The sequence below is a fragment of the Bacillus rossius genome, chromosome 6 (assembly GCF_032445375.1).
Source record: "Bacillus rossius redtenbacheri isolate Brsri chromosome 6, Brsri_v3, whole genome shotgun sequence".
Lineage (NCBI taxonomy): Eukaryota > Metazoa > Arthropoda > Insecta > Phasmatodea > Bacillidae > Bacillus > Bacillus rossius.
In genome coordinates, this window is record NC_086334.1 from 74,804,223 (window position 1) to 74,827,878 (window position 23,656).

At 39.1% G+C, this 23,656-nt stretch overlaps 2 protein-coding genes across 20 annotated transcripts in view; one reads left to right on the forward strand and one right to left on the reverse strand.

Annotated features, from left to right (window-relative positions):
• Window positions 1–23,656, reverse strand: part of LOC134533306 (synaptic vesicle glycoprotein 2C-like) — a 387,375-nt gene that overhangs the window by 166,749 nt on the left and 196,970 nt on the right. The gene's annotated exons all lie outside the window — the stretch shown is intronic.
• Window positions 1–23,656, forward strand: part of LOC134533307 (SAC3 domain-containing protein 1) — a 137,586-nt gene that overhangs the window by 47,155 nt on the left and 66,775 nt on the right. For 10 of the 19 annotated variants that reach the window (XR_010075298.1, XR_010075297.1, XM_063370788.1 and 7 more), the window contains 2 exons: window positions 4,950–5,111; window positions 11,634–11,906. Coding sequence is in view for 13 of the 19 variants with exons in the window: in XM_063370788.1 (XP_063226858.1) it covers window positions 4,950–5,111; window positions 11,634–11,906 (435 nt within the window). In the remaining 6 variants the exon portion in view is untranslated. Of the gene's footprint in view, window positions 1–4,949; window positions 5,112–11,633; window positions 11,907–13,258; window positions 13,995–17,989; window positions 18,365–23,656 lie in introns of those variants that run through there. The other 9 variants (XR_010075299.1, XR_010075301.1, XM_063370792.1 and 6 more) reach the window with 9 other exon arrangements.

A 23,656-nucleotide genomic window follows, 5' to 3' on the forward strand; every position in this document is an offset into this window, starting at 1 on the left:
TAATAGCAAAACCATACCGGTGGGGACATTGTCTGTACTGCAAGCGAACGTACACAAATAACATAACTGTTGTTTATCACAACAAACATAAGAATTTATACTAATAATCAAAAAACTAGGTTCATGCTAGGAAAACAAAATCATGGCACATAACGTGCATAAGTATGTAATTAAAGAACTATAATTATTATGATGGCTGCCTGCCTATCAAACTGTATTGCAGAGCTTCAAAAGAAATAATGTAATTTAAAAAAATTAACAATATGGTTTGAACATGTGTTAACTGAAAAAAAAAAAAAATCAATAATTAAGGGCCTTTTAATGCTTCTGTAGAATTTAAATTTTTTATGGTCATTGTTTATATAGTTATTTTTTATGACCATGAAAAAAGGCTCACAAGTTTTTTTGGCAGTAATATTTCAATGTAAACAATATGGATTAAAATTATAATTATTTCAGACTGATAAGATAGTTAGGGACTGTGTTTTTATGGGTGTACATTAAAAATCACTCTAAGAAATGCAACTGACTCCAGATTTGATATCGGAAAAGGCATATAAATTGTCAAAACTAGCGAATATCAACAACAGCAACTTTAAGTGTCTGGAGAGTAACCATCAGTGTTTACTTGTACCAGAGTATGGGACCAATTCATCTTTTATTCTGATGTCCAAAAGCATGGCAAATATTGACAAAATCATTTCAGCATCCCAGAAAATCATTTGAACACCCTACAGAAAAATGTAAACAGTGCCACTACAGTGGCCCAGCCTATGGGAAGCAATGTTTCAAGTGCAGGGAGTTTAATCACTTTGCGAATATACCGTATTTACCCATGTACCACCCGCACATTTGTTCTGAAAAACAACATTCAAAAGTCGGGGTGCGGGTCATACACGAAATTTGAGGTTTTGGACAACAATGAAGACTGAAGAAATTGGATTTATAGTACATTACCGAATGCTGGACGCATTTATTACAATGAAAATACAGCGAAACCCCTTATTTACGTTAACCGTTATTTACTTTTTCCTGATATTTGCACCATTTTATTTCGGTCCCGTTTTAACCTCATATGATGCAATGCAATAAATTGCCGTTGTTTACAACGCGCGTATAAACTGCTTCCCGCATTTTTCCTATAAATGATAATATTAAATTACTTGGATTAGCAATAGACAATAATTTGTCTTGGAAAACATATATCACAAATTTATGTAGCAGACTAAGCTCATTATGTTATGCTTTTAATGCTCTTAGGAAAACATGTACTCATGATACAGTAAGAACAATGTATTTTGCTAATGTTAATTCTATTATTAGCTATGGGGTTATATTTTGGGGGGCATCTAGCTATTGGAAAAACGTATTCATTTTGCAAAAAAAAATTATACGGATAATTCAAAACGTTAAATCTTCAATTACATGTAAACCCCATTTTGAATACCTAAAAATTCTTACTGTGCCAAGTTTATATATATATCAAACAATAATTTTTCGGTTAACAAACATTAAGTTTCCCCATAATAATGATATCCACTTTTATAATACTCGAAAAAAGGCTGATATATATTTTAAATCTCATCGAACAACATTATATGAAAAGAATCCTTATTTTTCAGCAGCAAAATTAATAAATAAACTTCCTAAAGATCTTCAATTATCTTTTAAAATAAATAAATTTCCAGTTTTCAAAGAAAGTTTAAAACAATTTCTTATTAAGAAAGCCTATTACAGTGTGGATGAATACCTAATATCTTCTCATAATTTTGATTAATGTATAGATGCTTATTAATTGTCTTGTCAATTTTATTATTTATTGTGTATTTTTGTTTTATATTTATTAGCTTTTACATAATATGTCCTTTTTATACTTTGTGTGATGTTTATTATATTGTTTGTTATGATTTTTATCATTTATAATATTGTAATCAATTGACAACTCCTATTTCACCTTGTGAGTGTATAAAACAGGAAAATAATAAACAAATAAAAAATAAAAATAAAAAATTTACGCGGTTTATTCTGAGATTAACGCTTTCTAATTTAAATAATCGTAATACTACGTATTCTGATGTGTTTTCAAGACGTTTTTAAAAGTATTAAACTTTATCCGTAACGTGTCGGGAGTCGCTGTAATCCACCTATAAAACGTAAACAGCGCCAGTTGGCATCACTCGGTATAGAGCGCGCGCATGTAGTCGAAGATCGATAGCGATAGCTCGCAAACTTCTTGCTACGCGCGCGCTCTGTTTTCAACCAAGTTAACTATAACTGGCAACCCGCGCCATTTTATGCGTATCAATACAACTCACGTTTTTGCTACGGGTTTTTTTACGTTGAATAAAATGGTTTTATGGCATCACTCATTATTTTTAATTATTTGGCACTACGAGCTTTATTTTTATTTGCAGGATGTTGCAACGGACTGAACAGTTGACGATTGTGGTTATTGCATACAAACATTTTAAAATTTATTTCACCAAATTGACGTCTGTTGTTTAGCAAAATTGATCTACTATTTTGACAATGAATATTACTGGATTTTTTTTCTTAATATTTCATGCATTTGTGTTAGTAAAATTCTGTGCTGCAGTTATAAAGAGTTTTCTTTGTTGTTACAATGACAGACTCTTTTTCCCTATTTATGCAGGCACATGTAAATATACATTACAGTGAAAAAAAAATTTTTCCAGAGAGTATGTTGAAAATTTGGGGTGCGGGTCATACATGGGGGCGGGTGGTACATGGGTAAATACGGTATTGAGGGCATAGCTGCTCACCCGAGGCTGTTTGTAGTGGGCGCCTCTGCGTGAGTGGGCACGTGGACCCGGCCGAGACTCTCGGTCAGGGCGTTACGTGGCCCGTGTGAGGCGAGATATCAGCCCTCTGATTGCCAAGCTTATTAAAATAAGACCTAGCGCGCCACACTCATCACACACACACGAGAGGTTAGCGACACGTCTCCGGTGTCCCCGCGCACGTCTGGTCTCGGCCGATGACGAAGAGGAACTGGGGCGAGCATCAGGCAGCTTCCCGCCGGATGTGCGACCCCGCGCCAAGGGTTAGTTCAAGAACGACACAAAACACTCTTATAATTTCTACTATCCCTCATCCGGGCTCAAAACCTTAAAACATCAGCTACTTTTTATTTAACATTTAAATTAGGCCTAGCTTTGGCTGAGTTAGAGTCCGCTGGGGTCCGCCAAGCAATGTCTTTGTTAACTAAACCTAATAATTTAAATACTAATTACATACGTCACTAATTAGGTCTGCTGGAACACATAACACTTGGGACTCATTAAATAAAGATTTACAATAATTATTGTTACCGATTTATGGCATGGGGGACGTTGCACTGCCTCTAAGCGCCCTCTTGCGGTAGTCCGTGGCACGCAGTTTCAACCCACGAACGTCTATGTACGTCGGCGGTACAAATTCCGTGAAGGAGGGGGAGGAGGCAGTGGAGTCAGACCAGGCTTACGAGACGAAGCCCCAGCTGACGTCAGTGTGTAGGAATACCAATAATCTTCACATTGTCGACATAGTAAAAGTTAGGCCCATAGTAACTGATAGCCAAGATGAGGTCTCCTGTTTTTAAACAGCGTTCAGTTAGTGTCAGCAATAAAACATGTGAAGGGAAACTGTGTTGGGCAGGAGCCATACATTCACAGCAATTCTAAGTGGCATGAAGTAGGGAGGATTGAAGACAAGAAAGTTAAGTTCAAACTGGATTCTGATTTTGAGATACACCTTAAACAGTTCAAGGTTAGGGTATCAGCGAGACACTAGAATACTATAAAGGATTCAAGATCAAACTAAACACAATGTGAGTCGGCAGTGTAAAACTAAAACTGGTGTGTAATATTTGGATACTCCCTAGTCCTTAGTACGCAACCTGGTAGGCAGGTTAACTTAGGAAAATGGTAAAGGATTTTCCTGCTGCTAAACTGAATGAGTTTTGAGGATGGATGAGAAACCTGTGATGGGCAGCACATGCCACCTCCATTCCATTCTTCACGCTCTACGTTGCTGCGAGGTTGGCAGAGGTGACTGTGACCTAGTCACTAGACCCAAGTGACTGGACTTGGTCAACGCGAGCCCAGGAGAGTTAATGTATCCATATGTGAGTCCAAGGCTGTATCGGAATCCATACGGATGAGTCCATAACACACACATCCCTTAGCAAATGGAGCCACAGTGTAAAGGATGCATTCATAAGGAATGTATAGTACCTAAGTATCTGAATTATTTTACTGCAACACCATCTGTTGACACTTGGTCGTACTAATGTTCATGTAGCCATTTTGAGTTGTGTTATCTACGAATATTCAGCAAAATGTAAATAAAAATTACCAATTTAAAAGATTTAATGTAGCATTTATAAATGTTAGTGATCAAAATTAAAATATTGTTATGAACTCAAATTACAAATAAAACTTAAAATGGGGATTAAATACCCCTTTATGTATAAATTCACCTTTTGATAATTTTTATTAGCGTCCATATGTATCTTAATTAGAGTTATCACTTATGCTTATAACATTTTAAACATATTTTATGCCGAAAATCTGAAGTAACATTATAAATCAACAATATAAAACGTGATTCCGAAGCTAATGTATGTAGGGAAGCATCAGTGGAGGTGTGTCTCACATTCCTAGAAATCTCATTTAGTGGATGCATGTAGAGTTGCATTGGCATCCTTTGTGAGAGTTTGGAAGTAATGCAAAGATGGCCGGGTCCACTACAATGCACTTTTAGTAGATCCATTAGGCTGGTATTCAGATGAAGCTCTGTTCTGATCTTATACGGAACACATCCTTGTGGATGTTTGATCGGGAGTACAGCAGAGTTAAGTCATAAAATAACATAGCCATTGTAAAATATGGTATTTAGGCACAGTCTTGGAGGACCTGTATAATTCTCGTGTGTGTGTGTTCTTGCAGCGTGGTAGCAGACACCAGGTACAACTGGCACCTGGTGTATGAGTTTGTGTTCGATCGTCTGCGAGCCATCAGACAGGACATGGTCGTACAAGGCGTGTGTCCTACATGGTCCATCACGCTTCTCCAGCCGATGGTGCGCTTCCATGCCTACGCAGGATACAGGTAGCGTGCTAGCGTGCAGCCGCGCAAGTCCTGCTGTTTGTGGTCTCTACGTGCACTGACTGCAGTTGTGTGTGCTCACACTTTAGTAGTTCGGTTGTCATTCAGCCGGAAGCTTTTAACATTCAACTGTTAAAAAATTGTTTTTGTGGCTAAGTTGTGAAAACCTCCAGTGTGTGATTATGAGATGTGATATGTTTTGTAATTAAGCTTATAATGTAGTCTGGTGTTTTTCTTTTAGTGTGAAAATACATTGTGAATGAGTTTTGTAGTTTCCGGTAAAGATACATTTCTCTCACATGCTCTGTAGGCAAGCTCCTTAATCCATTGGAAGAAGTTGAAAAACCTTATTCTGATTATTAATATTTTCCGATCTGATACCTAATCACCGATAACCAAATTTTTAATGGTTTTAAAAAAATATATTCTTTCACTTAGTGCACTGAAAAAACTAGTCCTAGCATATTTCTTGTATCTTATGTGTTACAAACTTAAATCATATTGAAAAATATATTTCCAGAATTTTCATGTTTTCATTGAAAGTTTTAAAACAGGAAGTTTTTACCTGAGTATACATATAATTCTGGTAAATAAAATTTACAGACAAGCTTTTACCAATAGTATCAGTATTCATTTCTCGCTATACATGTCTGTTTACGGAAAAACTGGACAGTATGGAACAGATAAAAGTAAGTAACAATTTATCTGAACACTATGTTCAGTAAATTTATAACACTATAATGCTTAGTACCTACTAGTAATGTATAAAATTACTAAGCATGATACAATAAATATAAAACTTCTACATATGGCATTGGTTAACTGAATAACAAAAAAAAAAGACAAAAAAAGCTTTTTTTATTTAGCCTGGCTAAAAGACGACCTGACTTGCGACATTAAAAAAAAACTTCAAAAATAATAAATTAATGAAAAAATTTGCCCAAAATGTTTGTTGATGTTTTGAATATCGAGGTTAAGTACAAATTTGTTCATGCAGTTACATGAACACAAAAAGACGCCTATACAAGTGGTCATAATAAATATTTTCACCCTTAAAAATGGTCAGCAAACCTGCATTACAAAAACATAAGATCTTTTTGTTACTTATTTTGATACTTCTGTTCAAGAAAACTAGATTCTTGATTACATCTCAATGAACTCAATCCATCTCATGTCAAAGTAGTAGGCCTGTGCGAATATTCGAATTTTCAAATATCAAAACGAATAGTTTATTATTCGTATTCGATTCGATTTCGAATACTAACACTTTGAAAAAACGAATATTCAGTCATTTACGAAAAAGGCTGAGCGGGATCACTACATCTGGCCACGTAAAGCCCGTTTGAACACAGTAATTCGGAGCGATAACTAATGTATTTTATGTAGAAGAATGTCGTCAGGTCGTTTAAAATAGATTTGAACTGTCAGCATACTCATAAAGATAAATACGTGTCTGTAAAATCCATACAACCGGGACGTTATAGGTGACAGTTTTCAGATTAGAGGATGAAACATGGTTTGTCGGCACTGTAATTTCGTTCCGAACGTGACGGCGAAGAGAAATAAAATTGTACAGACCATGTGGAAAACATCTGGTCGCATACTTACAGCAAAGACTCCAAAAGTCTAACATGCTACGTCAATGTTTTTCAATAGGATAATACACAGTAAACCACCGGATGCAGGCGGCAAACACCCCCCCCCAACCAAATTCCTCGCGTAGTGACAGCTCAGGCGTCAAAAAAAAACTCTTGCCAAGAACTTACTTAAAAGCTTGCGATCACGTTACATGGTGTACCAAGATTGTGAAGTAAATGTGTTTTCTATGATGGTAGATCCACGGTTCAAAGATTCACTAATTGAGGATGAAAAAAAAAAATATGGGTTGAAAATTTGTGCAGGGAGGTATGTAAGCTCAGTAAGCTGAACACAGTAGCTGAAACTATAACTGAGACAAGTGAGGCTACAAGTGAAATGCCTGTTAAGAAGTCATCTCTGTGGGCCTACGTGAAACCTTCAACAGCAGCTCAGTCTACGCTTGCAAGCTACGAAGAAACTATCCAAGGAGAAGTAAACGAATATCTGGCAGCACCCTTAATCCCAAAGAATGAAAATCCTTTCAGTTTCTGGTCAGAGAAGGGACGCACTTGTTTCCGAAACATAGCTGTGGTAGCAAGAAAGTACTTGCCTATACCTGCCACACAAGTGTGCAGTGAGAGACTTTTCTCAACACCTGGCAACATTGTGACGTGTAGAAGAGAGAGTCTACTCCCCGAAAATGTAGAGCAGCTTGCGTTTCTTCACAAAAATTTAAATGAGCTAATATGTTGTGATGTGACAAGACTTTTTTTTAATACGAACTAATTATAAAATTGGAGAACCTTAAAATTTTAAGTACTGTCAGTTTTTTGATTCTACATACATTGTATCAGTAAATATGTACCTGTTATCATATTGTAATGTGATGTGATATAGGTAACATGTTTTATGGGATTTCAATTCTCATTCCAATTATTCGAACTCAATATTCATATTCGAGAATAATATGGTATTCGTATTCAAATTCGATTCAAACTATAAAACTGATATTCGCACAGGCTTACAAAGTAGCTCAACTCCAGACCAAATTCAATTCATACACCTCATTAAACTGACGTCGACCAGGGCTCCGCCCTCCCTGAGCCCGATGTGCCTCACGCCACAGCCGACCCCCTCCCCTCCCACCGACACCCTCTGCCGTCAACAAGTGTGCATGTGTGCATGTGTGCGGTCGCCCACCCTGATTGGAGCAGTGGAGACTGCATGTTTTTAAATAATGTAGTTAATAATTAAATATCTGTAATATGTAATCCTTAAATCTTAATTCAGTTGTAATTTTTAAAAGGTTTTAATAGTTATGTTTAACTGTCTTTAATATGTACTAACGGTAAGTTCAGCACTTCCTGCGGCCATGACACCTGGGGCCCGGGGCAGTCTCTTCCGTTTGCCGTGCGGGGTAGGACGCATCTCAGCACCTCGTCTTCAACTATTGCTCTCAACTGATCCGTTATCATCCGCCATCGTAATTATTTTTTAAACCTTGTTTTAATTAACCTTTGAGGCCTACCCCAGCGGCAGACTGTGTAACTTAATCAATAAAGCTGAGTGTTTTGTATTATTCGGCAAGCTTACAGTTTCGGGGCCAGTCCACAGTGTCCTAGTCAGCGTGAAAGCTGTACTACTTGCCGTTTTTTTGTTCACATTGTCAGTGTACGTGTCGGCGGCAATAAAACTCAATATTCGCCCGACTCGCACTCAATTCATTCTCGACCAAGTGCTATAGGTACAGGGACAGAGGTGTGACCCCACGAGCAGTAACATAGCGTGCCCGCCGCTGATAGCGGGCCGGCGAGTGCTAGTAAGTCACGGCCCTGGGACAGAGTCGGTAGCCGGGTCCACGTGGTGGCGCTCGAGGTATACACATGCGCCGATTCAAAACCCTCCCTCATGACAAAACATCTTAGTTCTTGAAGACGACTGATAGAATCAGCAATATAGTGGGTGCTTAATTATTACCTTTTTAAGGGCAACATCATCCTGAGCGATGTTTCTACCGCTGATTGTGACAACACATGTAGGGCAGCCCTAAACCCTTGACCGACGGACCGACAGTCTCACTGCATTGATTCAAACCCAAGTACCCAGAGGAGCGGCTATTTGTATATACCAAAATATCAGGGGAGTAAGAACATAATCTATAGAATTTTTGGAAAAATTTTTCAACTCCCTTTATGAAATCATGTCCCACGTAAACTTGGTTTTAATGATCGTAGCATAAGTTCCCACTACTTCACTGACCACTATCTCATTTATAGAAATGCTTTACTTACGATGAAAGAAAGAGGTGGTGTTGTTTTGATAGCAATTAATAAACTCAAATTTACATCAGTTCAGCCAATACATACCTTTCACTACCCGGGAGTTGAAGCTATTTGGTTGAAAATTAAAATATCGCCAACCAATTTTCTTACTCTTGGAAATATCTATTTACCCCTCAAACAACTCCGAGTATATATCTTTCTTACTTTGAGGCTTTAGAAGACAAACTCACCACCTGTAATGATGATTTAGTGATACTTGACAATAAAAATAGAAAATATTTCTAATCGATAAGTCAGTCTTGTCTGCCATTTATGTCGCGCTGACATTATAGATGTATCAAACGTGACTGGTTAGAAACATTTTCCCACCCGACCATTGTACTTGTCATCAGTGGCGTAGCCAGGATTTGCGTATGGGGGGTGTTAAGAAGCATGGCCCCCCTCCCCCCGTATTAAAGCGGGGGGTCCGGGGGTCCTCCCCCGGAAAAATTTGGTTTTTAAGGTGTAAAATAGTGCTATTTTAGCAGTTTTCGGTGCTTAAATTTAAATATTGTAATGGTAAAAATTTTATTAATTTTAATATGAAATTTGTTTGAGTGATGAGTAAGAAATTAATTAAAGATTTGGTGCTAAGGGGGGGGTTCGAACCCCTAAAACCCCCCCCTGGCTACGCCCCTGCTTGTCATGCTATTGTGAGTCCAGCATTACTTTATTCTTCATATTGAGGTTATGACATGAAAGAAAACGTCACATGCAGGATTATTCAGTATCAGTGTAGTTTAATTTAGAATTCAGTACTGAATTAATTTAATAATAATATAGAAATATATTGCCAGTAAAAATCAGTTGAATAAGTACCAAGTTATTGGATGAGAGTAAAGTATTATTCCCAGATGTCCCTAGTAAATGTTTACGCAAGAAATCATCTTTAATATTAAGAAAGATTCACAGAGAAATATGAATGTGCACTTCATAAGTCTTGTGCACACAAACTTATAATGGTCAAGTTTAGGTGCCTTCGTTAATGTGCCACTGTTCTGACAAACCAGATCTCTTCAACTATCTGGGGTCTGAATTGTGCATACATAAAGCACTTGTAAATTATGGTGTCACGCAGGTAGTAAATTCATGACTGTTTATGAAGATTAAAGTTATGAATGTTATTTCAATAAAAGTGTCATTTTGTTAAAAAAAAAAACTTATATCCAACTTTTGTAGATTTATTCTGTTAAACTGAAAATTTTAACACTGTTAGTCCAGGATCCAGGGTCTATTTTTGCAATTGATCACTATCAAGCTAATTTTCTGTGAGTAGCTTCATTTTGATGAGACGCCCAACTTAGTCTCATAAAATTTTTTTGATTGCAGTAGCGAACAGGGGTACCTCGCTCCTGTCCATACACAGTCTCCTGCCCATACACACAGTCTCCTGTCCATACACAGTCTCCTGCCCATACACACAGTCTCCTGCCCATACACACAGTCTCCTGCCACTCTGTCGCAATCTCACGGTCCCGTCGCTCCGCGTCTGGGCTGCTCTCTGTCTTGCCTCTTGTAACTGAACTGCCACGGAGGCCGGCGTTGCCGCCCTTATAACCTGGAGCTGACTGGAGTGGTTGCGATGTGTCACGTCAGCCCGGCCAACCCAGTGCTCGAAGCATCCAGAAGAGCGGCGGCCACTGTCCCAGGCCACTCGGGGGGAAGGGAGGGAGGCGAGGCAGTATGATGTGTGATGCCAGTGGCCTTGTCTCCCGCGTTCGTGAAAATATAATTACCTTATACAAATATTATATATTATAACATTACCTGTTAAAAATAATTTTATAAATTGGGGAGAGCAGGGTCATATCGCACAATCTTACTTTTGAGGCAGCACTACAACCACAGTAGCATCCATTACTAACATTTAATTTTTTTCACATAACCAAACTTCATTCTTTTGCAACAATCTTCCATGCCACTTCCACAAAATGTTTGTTAAAAAATATATATATATAAAAATTGTATTCAAGCTGTGTACTCTATAGAAAGCAAACTTTCATTTTATCTTTTCACGCATTTAGGAGATACATGCTTGTGTTGTATATCATAATGGAGCAAACCTCGCAGCGTTGAGCAGTACATTGTTTATTACTTGTCTCCATTTCCCCAACTACCACAGTGAGTTCGTAGAGACTAGCATGAGCTGTCAGTGCTCTGGTTTGCACTGCCTCGGTGGGGTAGTCGTCTGTGATACCATTCATCATGTGGAGTTCACGCTGGCGTTGTGCCAGCTCTCGTCATTTCTGGTATTCAGAACGTTTCATCACGGTGCTGTTTCTTATCTGTTCGTCTTTTTCATCCTTTTGCCACTGCTCTTGAAACTTGAAAGCATACACCGTAAGCCTTTTAAATGTGTGGACATGTAATTGCTTCATGAGCAAAGATGCACTAAAAGCTCCTAAAATGCATTACTCCTTACTATCCATGAATTGACCATTTCAGGGCATCAACAGTTTGTTTGTCTTTAGGTTGCACTCATCCAAAAGTGCAGTAGTGTCTCATTGTTTCAGTATTTTTAAAAAAAGCATTCTATTCCTCAATTGTTAGTTACATAATTTCCCAACATGATGGCCAGATGCAGATGAAAGCAGTGGAAGTGACAGTTGTGTCGCTCCAACTGCAGGTTGTGTGAAGAGCCAGCAGCCAGGTTCGACGCTCAGATCAACCGCACCCAACTGCTCGAGTGCCTGAAGACCCTCCTCGGCCTGTACGACGAGCTGGAGCACGCTGGCTCCTGCTCGTGTCCGGAGTGTGCCGGAGAGGCTGTGACTGCGACGGGGCCAAGTGATCCCGCCCTCACCAAGGCCAGAGTGCAAATGGAGGCCTTGTACGGGGCATTGAACCTGGGGAGTGCTCTAGCCATCGGCAGGAACTTACAGCTTGGCTTGCATAAAAGGTAATTTATAACAATGCTATCCACCTTTCTCACTACATTTCTCAACTTATAATTCTTGATGGAATCTTAGCTCACAGTTACAACTTTGGAAAATATCTTCAGCAGTAACATTTCATTATTGTCTAATAATATAATAGCTATCTCTCATACACTGTTTGTCTTCATTTTATTTTATTTAGTTATTTAAAATTATTTATTGTAATTGAGTACAATTTCCAAAGAAATACAGGCTATTGTAAATTTAGTACAATTTCCAAAGGGTTACAAACCATTGTATAATATAACAATTTCTATACATTTTTAATTGATAAATGAAAAAAAAAATATGTTTTTAAATATAATTTTTCATTTTTAATATTTTTGGTGGATAATAATTTTGTTTTTAACATCAGTGATTGCCTAGGAAACAATGCTTTTCAAATTCCCCTTAAAAAGGAAGTCAGTAGTCATGAAGCATGCACAAACTCCATGATATTAAAAAATGTTGTAATGTTGCAGGGTCCAGGTGCTGGGTATCTTGTTCCTTGCACTGATAACTGATAAGATTTCTAACATTGCAAGAAACTCATGAAGGGTATTGTTTCCCTGCAACTGATAAGCATTGTGAAGTTACAGGACTATGTGCTGGGTATTTTGCATCTTTCACTACATCTGCTGTTATGTTGCAGGGACTTCATGATGACTATTTTGTCCCTACCCCTGATTAATATTAAAAAGTTGTAGTAATAATTGATGTGTATTGTGACCCTGCCCCTAATAAGTTTCATAAAATTGCAGGGACCATGTTTTAGGTATTGTTTCTATGCCATTGACAAATATTATAAAGTTCAAGAACCACGTGATATTTATTCCGCGTTACTACAGGACTAGAAAACCGGCAAAGCCGGGAAAAGTCAGGAAAATTAAAATGGACAGAGAATACTGAGAAAAGTCACTGAAATCACAACATATTTTTGTATTTTTTTCTTGTGTTAACATAAGTGAAATGGAAAATACTGCTTTCGTTGACATTTAGGCATCTCAAAAAATTCAAAAACTAGTAATGTCATATATTCCGTTGATTATCCTTCTTTTCACGAATCTGAGGCTCTTTATTATAAACACGTAGTTGAACAAAAAAAAAATTGTATTTTTCGTTTGTTTAAATACATATTCAATAGCCTTTACTCACTAATTTCACTTTATTCTATAGTAATAAAAATTCCGAGACCTAAACATTGCCAAACAGTCTCGTAACGGGCCTTAATATTTTAGTTTCTTTAAAATATTAACTTAATATTATTATTTGCAGCCAGTGGGCTAAATGTAAGTAAAGATTATAGGTATTTATATGTAGTTATTCCTGTTCCCAGTGGCATACTTTTCCAAATACTTGTAACAGTCATAGGCTGGTAATGAGCAGGTGACCTGCCTCTAGGACGCGCTGAGAGGCGGCCAGTCTGTCACCGCTGCTACCCAAGGTAAGGAGCTACGTGCGCCCGCCGTCTTCATTTGTGTAATTTACTGATTCAGGACCATCTCTTAAACTGATATGTGCCACTGGCTTTTAACCGTCTAAAATGATGGGGAGGGAGAGTGGACGTATATCGTGAATAAAATCATGAAATAGGAAAAGTTGTTTCTTTTGTGAGTGTGACCATGTGCAGACTGAGGTGTGTGGGTTGCCTGGAAGAGCCTAACTAATTTACCATTGTAATATGTATACCGTGTCCACCGCTAAGAGTGGACGTAGTGCTTTATCATAAACTGTGGGTTACGGACGACGTCACGGCGCTGAGGAGTTGCCGGGTTCACATGCCCACAGGCAGCAGTATTCAACTGCGTTATTCACAATAATTCTGGAGATTACCTGCTTCTGCAGTTTAATAGAGAGAACGTTACGAAGATTTATTAAAAAATTTCCATTAATAATTTTTGTCATGGTAAGATCAAGACAAGTGTTTTCAAGGAAAATATATTTGTGATTTCTGCAATGTTAAGGTAGGGCTGATGTGGTAATATTAAAATATATGAAACTTATTTTTTTTAATGCTGGTGGGGAAGTAAAGTAGCACCAGGAATCATTTAGAAATTCAAAACTAAAACAAATTTGAAGGGGGAAAAAAACACAATGTGCTATGACACTGCAAAACAGCAAAGGCAAGAAGGGAGTGACTCGTTAAACTAGCTTTCAAGATCAGATAACCTCATCTTGTGAAACTGGCAACCTCGTGTATACATAAAATAAATGATTATAGTTTTTATTATTTGTGATTTAAATTATATTACAAATTTTGTTACATTCGTTATTCTGTTGAGTGGTTAATACTTCAGTACTATTGGTTTTTTACTTTTACATCAAATTTTGCAGTTGGTTAGGTTATGTTAGAATAGGTTAGGTTAGGTTAGGTTAGGTTAGCTATAATAAGTAATTCATAACCAATCGTTGAAATCCATTAAATGTATTTTAATGTAGCTAACCTAGTCTTACCAACTGTCTTTACTATTTTTAAATATTTCAAATTTTATCCATCCTATTCCAACTGATTATTATATTACAGTTAATGTACAATTTTTAAACTAACCTAACAACTCAAGAGTGATAAACTACTGGTAAACAACTTCAAGGATTAGAATTTGTGTCAGGGAGTAAAAATGTAACTTATAGCTTTTCTTTAGAAAAGATGCTTTCCTTCATAATTACCAATTATTAAATTTCAATAGCATGAGTTTTATAGAGAAAAACATATTAGTGCTGTTGAAGTCCTTTGCTAGTGTTTTTTCAGATTAAAACGGTTTTATAATGTAGGGGAGACCGGGGATACATTGGACAATTTTGACTTATGATTTTTTTTTAGACACTGTAATTAACTTTTTAATATGATTGAAGTATTATTCAATAGTTTAGACCTTCTGCAATTCATTTTAGCTAGAAAAAATTACCTCACATTCACAAGTACTATTTTGCGACAAAGAAATTGCAGAGTTGCATATTGTCCAAACTATCCCCATATACGGGGTTACAATGGACATTGAAGGGGGATAGGTTGGACAAATATTGGAAATAGTATGTAGACTAATTATCTTAGTGATTTCCACATTAATTTTAATTTACTTCAAACATAATGTGTGTTAGGTATTCCACAGAGTCACTAACCCATAAATAAAATAATTAAAATTGATAGCACATCATTTTTTTCATTTTTGATGATAACTAACGTAAGTCATTGAACTTAGTTAAACTTTTCCCTTTAAAGTAGTACTTTATTCTTCGTTCAGACAGCAAAGGAAGTTTCTTGCAAATGTCTTTGAATACAACAACAGACTTGTCTTTTACTGCAGGATAAACAAATGATATTCATCGTTTTCGAAGAAACTTTATTTCATACTCGACACAGGTTTGATTACTGTCACTATACTACCGATTGATAGCACATCATTTTTTTCATTTTTGATGATAACTAACATAATTCATTGAACTTAGTTAAACTTTTCCCTTTAAAGTAGTACTTTCTTCTTCGTTCAGACAGCAAAGGAAGTTTCTTGCAAATGTCTTTGAATACAACAACAGACTTGTCTTTTACTGCAGGATAAACAAATGATATTCATCGTTTTCGAAGAAACTTTATTTCTTACTCGACACAGGTTTGATTAATGTCACAATACTACCAATGTAGTGCAGCACTTTTTTCTTTTGTGCAAATTTAACTACAGAAAAATCTGCCTCCTTCAGTTCAGAAACATCTTCACCATCACTTTCTTCGGAGTCTGACGAAGAAAACGGAGAATCCCCAGACTCTTCACACAATTTATCAACGTCTTCAGTACTCGAACTTGAAGATATCATAAGAACTTTCTTCTTAACACTGGAACTGTTTTTTTTCTCCAGGTTCATCTTCTCAGGAGTGTCTGTAGCTATCATACATCTGCCGTGTTTCCGGCCACGTGTGGACTGAACTCTACGAGCTCCTTTTGGAATGGGTCTAACTTATTCTGGCAAGACAGCGCCTATTGCCGCATAACTCGTAGCTATCGCTGCAGAGCTTGGAACATGAAACGAGGAACTTCTTTCTGCCACTTGGATGCTGGGTCCAGGGTTGTCTTCATTCATAACCAAGAGGGGACGATCATACGCTGCAGATGACAAGAAGTCTTCATCTGAGAATACATCTCTGTCAAATGGCATAATGCCAGCAACTCTGAAACCAGACTTAACATTTTTTGGAGTTGCTGCTCTGTCCCAAGCAGAACCGCACAGTTTTGGGAGAGCGTAAATGTTAAGTGTTACATTTGGGTTGGAGTTCATCCAAGAGTTTACAGCCACACTGAAGAATTTTTTGAAAGGACCAAATACACAATGATCCAGTGGCTTCAGCTTGTTAGATGTATGTGCCATTTTGCTTGCAGAATTCTAAACTCTGAACACTCAAGTGTGACTCATGATTATCCACTATGAGAAGCACGGGGCTCTCCTGGTGCACCGTACATTGTCTTTGAAAAACTGTAAAACTTCTGCAAAATTGTCTGATGTCATCTTCATCGATTTATGCACTAGACCAAGAGAACCAACTGGAGCCCCTGAAATCATTACCATTGCCACAGATTATCCCCACCTGTGTGATAAGTTCCCCGCGCTACCGAGATGTGACTTGGCCCACCTGTTTGAGTCCTTTCTGCACAATAATTTTCTCAGTACGAGGAATTGTTGTCACTCCAGTTTCATCTAAATTATAGATCTGATTTGGCTGGAAGTTGTGTCTTTTGAGTACAGTTTCAAGTTTATCAAAGATTACACCCACAATATACCTGTTGAAAGCAGTCAGTCTCACAAAATTGTCGCTTCTGGTGTTCGTATGGTTAGGTTAGGTTGTCTTTTCATAAAAGCTGAGAACCAGTCTACACCAACTTCTCCCTTCTCATCCCAAGTAGTTGGCACTAGCAAACCATTCTGTTTTGCATATTCTTATGCCAATCTTCTTGTAGTTTTTGGAGTAAGTCCATAAAACATTCCTGAGCACTTAACAAGATACTCAGGAAGTGACTTTTCCATTGCATCTGGAATAACTTGCCTATTTTTAAAGGAGATGATACATACCATGTTGGCAAAGCCACATTCTTTCGCTTTTTGAAATAAATACCCCAAACGGGACTTCTTCACTCCATATCGTGTGGCCCAACACGCAGTGATGTACCCCTTTCAATCACATCCTCGACTGCAGCTTTTGTATCCCCTTCTCCCGACTGCCTTTCAGTCAGCCTTTTGTAATTCCGCACCATTTATTAGGAAACAATAAAATAGAGGAATATATTGCTAATATTTGTAGCAAATAAACAGTGCGAATACAGTATGGCCACACAAAACATACATTGGTTAGTCATGGGGATACATTGAAAATACACGGGGATACATTGGACAGCTGTCCAATGTATCCCCTGGTCGGTCCAATGTAACCCCATATGTCAATGTGAAACTAAAATGGAATTTGTCAATAATCTAATTGAATGATTTCATTTTTGCATAACATTGCATTATTTCAAATACTTTTAACATAATTTAAAATAAGTTATAACAAAATTCTTTTGCAATAAAGTATTTAAATCAGTACAACATATAGTTTAAAATATTATAATGCTACTTTAAAAAACAAACATTTGCCTCTCACCTTGTCACTTGTCAACATAAGACGTCATTTTGGAGGTCAGCTGGTTTGGGAGGACATGAAACACAATATTCACAAGCAATGGTACCAACCATAGCTTTATGGGAGCTAATTTACTAATGTCAAATGTATCCCCGTGTCCAAACTATCCCCAGTCTCCCCTATTTCATTAGTACTTTTTTGATTGGTGCTCCATTTTCCTGAAACAAATTAAAGCATAAGTTCGAGGGGCAGGAGTATAAAGTTACAGAGTTCACCTAACTTGTATCATGACCCTGCTCCTAATAAGTATTATAAAGTTGCAGGAAACGTGTGAAATATAATGTAATTTTAAGTTGATGGTACTTATTGCTCGGTATTGTGTTCTTTTCCCTGATATATAGTATTATATCATTCCATAAACTACTTTATATGTATTGTTTCCTTGCCTCTGATGAGTTGCAGGCTGCCACATGACTCCGATGCATTTCTGGATGCTTTGGGTGTCGGGTCTGCCCGCGATGACGCGACACATCACAGCCATTCCAGTCCATTTCAGAAAGATGGCCAACTGGTATAAAAGCAGTGACGCCGGCCTCCGCGGCAGTTCCAACAGGCGAGTTGAGTGAAGTGCAAGTTCAGCTAGCAGCGCAGACTAGGAGCGTCGGGACTGTGTGTGTGGACAGGTGCGCGGTAAGGGGGAACCCTTTTGAGCCTAGCTCCAGTGAGGAGTGCGAACTGTGGACTGGACAGATACTAAGTGATATGTACAGACATTAAGTTGGGTGATTTAATTAGTAATGGAAATATTAGTAGCAAATAAAACTTTACAAAAATAAATGGGCTATCCTTATGAATCAGTTTTCCCCACTCGTAACATTTGTTGTCAGTAGTGCAATTGCCCTAATTAAATGATTTAAAAATAATTAATAGTGAGTGTAATAAAATAAATTTTGAAAAGTAAAAAAAATATTAATTTTAGATTTTTGATATTAAAGTTAGTTGTTAGTTTTGAGTAGAAGTTTAGTTAAGCTCATAGGTGAAATTATAGTGCATTAATAGGACATTAGTGATAGTGACAGATTAATAGTGTATGTGAACAAGGAAGATGGCTACTGACAAACTTAAGAACATAGTGGCTTTCTTGGCCAAACTGGAAAGTGGCCAAGAAGAATTGAATAGTAAAATAGAGAGTAGCCAGGAGAAAAAGGACAGTAGCCTGAAGACTAAAATATGGAACAGCCAAGAAAAGATGATAAAGGAAATCAACTGCCAAGATGCAAAACAAAATAGTTGCTGCACTAGAAGAAATAAAAAAGAATATTGAAGAAACTAGCATCCAGTTTGAAGGTAAAGTGTTTGAAAAAAGCATCATGCACAACAAGAACAGCAGGTGGTCAGACAGGAACAACAGTTAATTCATCTTGAAAAGGCAATCGAACGGCGTGTAGAAGCAGTGTCCGAGGAGTGCCGTCGGATGATTAGGGATTAGGGAAGCTACAGCTGCTGCAAACCGGAAGAGTAACTCCGAGGATGTTAAGGTGAAGGGCATTTCCAGCGGCCACTCAAAATTCACCTTTGATGGTCAATCTTTGTGAATGGTGTACAAATGACAGTTCGAGGCAGCTGCAGAAGTAATTAGTTGGGGCGAAGAAGAAAAGGCTACGGCACTCGTCTTGGCCCTGCGAGGATCTCCACTAGGGCTGCTGCAGACCATGCCAGTTCCGGAGCAGAAAGACTACGGAGCTCCCCCTAGCAAGAGGATGTCTGTGGAACTGACTAACACACAAGAAGGCATCGCAGCAGGAAGAGCAACAGGGAAATTAACAGTGGCTGGTATGAGGGGGTGCATGCCAGCTCTATGGGTAATGGTAGCCCCTAGGGTTTTTCCCATATCCTTGCTTTGTAGAATCCAGGACAGTTTGTTGCTTAACGGATGGGTCAATGGCAGACAATGCTTAGTTACTGTTGAATCGGGAGCATCTGCATCTATACTATGCACAGACATGGTAAGTAGAATACAGCTCAGGAGTACACCTATCCCATACAGACTCAAAACAGCCACTGGAGACACTTCACCTGTGCATGGACAGCTGGATTTGGAGGTAAGGATTGGAACTTGGATATTTTCACAGACCATTCTTGTTTATATCGCTGACAAGATATTTCTAGGAGTGGACATGTTTAATTAATATCAATTCGTTATTGGCATGGAAGGACAGGTACTATGTATTTTAGATGAAGAGGTGGCCTGGTTTACCCCCGACCAATTGGAAGTTCCTGTAATGCAAGTGGTAGTTAGCGAAACTGTTTAAATTCCAGAAAACGATGAGCAGATAATAGCAGCTAGGATTATGGGTGACCCAAGGGGCAACATGAGCTAACTTAGAGCCAGATATTACGTTAGGATTGGAGAAGCCTCTGGTTGCTCGAAGCATTTGCAAACTTTGGCGAGGTTGTACCAGTTAAGAGTGGCCAACCTTGATACACAAACAAGGATTTCTTAAACAGGGGGACCCAATAGCTAGCTGTTAACTGGTCTCTCGGGTAGGCCAGTGTGGGTCTTTACGTATTATACATTCCGAGCAACCAATGAACCCAAATCTCAAACAGTTATTAAGGCAATGCCAAATTAATCTAACAGATGGAGAAATAGAGGAGTCACAGCTTTTCTGGTAATTTCCTAAAGGGATAATGACCCTGGGAGACCAAGCCTGGACTACCATCACATCAACACAGGTGATGCAGAGCCGATCTGACAACCTCTAGCAAAACAGGAAGAAGCTGAGAAGTTGATCGCAGGTATGATGGAGGGCGGTGTAATAGAACCATCAGCAACCCCTTGGGTTTCCCCAGTTGGTTTAGTGGTGAAGAAGGATGGCCAACTGAGGATCTGTGTGGACTACCGGAAGCTAAAAGACATCACCAGAAATGACAGCTACCCCCTCCCACATATCGATGACACACTTGATACACTCTCTGGCACCAGATGGTTCTCTACACTGGACCCGAAGAGAGGTTACTGGCAAGTGGAGCTGCACCCAGAGGATAAGGAGAAGACTGCTCTCACGACAGGTAGTAAGTGGGCTGTTCCAGTTCACTGTGCTACCATTCTGGTTATGTAATGTTACTACAACTTTTGAGAGATTGATGGAACTTGTCCTGCAGGGCTTGACTTGGAAAATATGCCTAGTATACCTGGATGACATTACTGTGGTGGGAAATACAATGAAAGAACATTTGCGAAACCTCCAGGATGTGTTTGACACGCTTTGTCATGGACAACTTAAGTCCTATTAAGTTTTTCTTGTTCCAGCATGAGGTAACATTCCTGGGACATATTGTATTGCAGGATAGAGTGCGAAGAGATCCTGAGTATATCCAGTCTGTTAATATTGACCTCAATCTAGAAATCCATAATCATGCCAACCCCCCGAAAACATGGAGAGTATATCTGGGTTGGTTGCTGTGCTTTCCCAGGTCCAAGATGAAAATGAACGAGTATTAGCATGCTACAGCAAAGGTTTTTCTAAACCTGAATACAACTATTATGTCACAAGAAGAGAACTCCTGGCTGAAATGACGTCTTGGTAAAATTCCTTTTACGCACTGACCATGACGCACTTAAGTGGCTGTTACAGTTAAAGAATCTAGAGGGACGACTTGCTAGGTGGATTGAACAAATACAGCAATATGAGTGTCGGATAGAACACAGGAAAGGTTAAATTCACAGCAATGCTGATGCCCTCACCCGAATACCTTGCAAGGTATACTGCAACCATTGCAATAGAGCAGAGAAAAATGAGGAGATTGAAGATGATCTGCGAGCAACGATAACTAACGGGGAAGATAAATGGAATAATGCCAGCTTGAAGGCAGTGCAGTGGCAAGATCCTGACCTGGCACCTATCATAAGCTGGCTAGAGAGTGGTACTGGATGTCCAATATGGCATGTGATCTCCAGTGACCGAAGGGCTGTGAAAGCTTACTGGGCACAGTGGGATTCCTTGAGGATGGTGAATGGGCTGCTAATGAGGGCATGGGAGAGTCTGAATGGAAAATTAGTTACCATGCAACTACTCCTTCCAAAGAGTCTAGTGGCAGAGGTGTTGAAAGAAATCCATGATGGCACCTCTGGTGGTCATTTAGAGGTGAAAAACATTCTAGTCAAGACTCGTCAACGCTACTATTGTTTGAGGTGTCACCAGGATGTTGAGACTTGGTGTAGACAATGCGAAGCATGCTCGGCTTAACAGGGCCACAACACTGGAGTCGTGGAAAATGTGGGCCTACAATGTAGGGGCTCCCATTGAGAGGATAGCCATCGACATTGCTGGACCATTTCCCAAGAATAAAGATGGTAACCGGTGTATTCTGGTAGCAATGGTTTACTTCAGCAAGTGGCCAGAGGCTTATGCACTTCCTAACCATGAAGCCACTACCATTGCGGATGCAATAGTCAACAACTAGTTTTGAAGTAAAAATGGAGCTCCACTCAGACCAGGGCCGCAATTTCGAGTCAACAATATTTCAGGAGGTGTGACGATTGCTGGGAATAATTGAAACCATCACTAACGCCCCACATCCTCAGTCCGATGGCAGGTGGAGAGGTTCAACAGAACTCTGGAGGAACACCTTGCCAAGATTGTGGCCCAGCATCAACAGGATTGGGATCAACACATCCAGTTGTTCCTGATGGCATATAGATCTGCCATCCATGACTCCTCTGGGCAGACTGCTAGTATTGTGTTTGGACAGGAGTTGAGGCTGCCCTGTGATGTCAGGTTCGGTCGTCCTGGCAGGGAGCCGACCAGCACCACTGAATATGTGAATCGTCTAGAGGAGCGAATGGTGCTTTTCATGTAGAAGCCCACAAAAATCTTTGATAAGCCACGAATCAATTGAAGACGAGGTATGACCTGATTGATAACTCAACCAGATTTCAGGAGGGCGATTTGGAGTGGCTGTACAACCAGCAATGAAGGAAGGGAAGGTGCCCTAATCTTCACAGGGCATGGTAAGGCCTATATGAAGTGTTGAATTGTTTGAGAGAGTATGCTGGAAGAGATGTGTTACCTGTTCGGGACAAAGAGGTTTAAGGAGAAGGTCAGTGTTACGAACTGGGAGGCAACAACGTGATGGTTACTAGGTACCTGAGCGGGCCTTCCTGGCGGGCCCACACGGCCACCAACATCACGCACACATACGTTTGGGTATTAGAGCGGCCCGACCACGCCACCCTCCTGCCCCCACTTTCTCCTTCCTCGGGGCTGTCATTCGTCCCTTAATGGCATGGGAATTCTGCTGGCTCACAGAGTCCGCCTCGTGACTAACACGTTTCTGGATACTTCGGGCATCGGGTCGGCCAGCGATGACGCGTCACATCACAGCAACTCCAGTTCATTCCAACTGGTATACAAGCGGCGATGCCGGCCTTCGCGGGGGTTCTTACAGGTGAATTGAGTGGAGTGCGACAGAGTGGCCCGAGACTGTGTGTGGACAGGTGTGAGGTAACGGGCGAACCACTGTTAAGCCTAGCTCCAGTGAGGAGTGCGAACTGCAGACTGGACAGATACTAAGTGATTCGTGAACAGACATTAATTGTGGTGATTTAACTAGTAATTTCAATATTAGTAGTGTAAAAATTTGGACATGTTTACATGTTTATAATTATTGTTGTATCTTAGCTTTGTATTTTGTGATCTAAGTAAGAGTAACTATACATTTTTATGTAATGTATGTAAATGCTAAATTGTACATGGTGCGACGACCCAGAGATATTCCATAGTTCATCAGTTGACATTGATATTTGGGATGTTATTCTTCTTTGTTGAACATTTATTTGAGATGTATTGTTCCGTTTATTACTGACTTCGCATCATGTAGATACTGTTAGCTATGGTCTTTGAGTATTGAATTCTCGCCAGGTAAGAAAAGAGGTTGTTTAATTATTCTTCCTAGCTGAGATGCTCGCTGGTCGGCATTTTCGGGAGGAACGAGGGACTTAACCCTTTCACTCCTGGTGTCCACTGTAATGGACACAAACTTTGAACGAAGTTTTATTTCAAACTAAGCGGCATTTTGCTCCACACAAGTATTGGAACGCACCCTTATTCAACCCAGCGCACTACC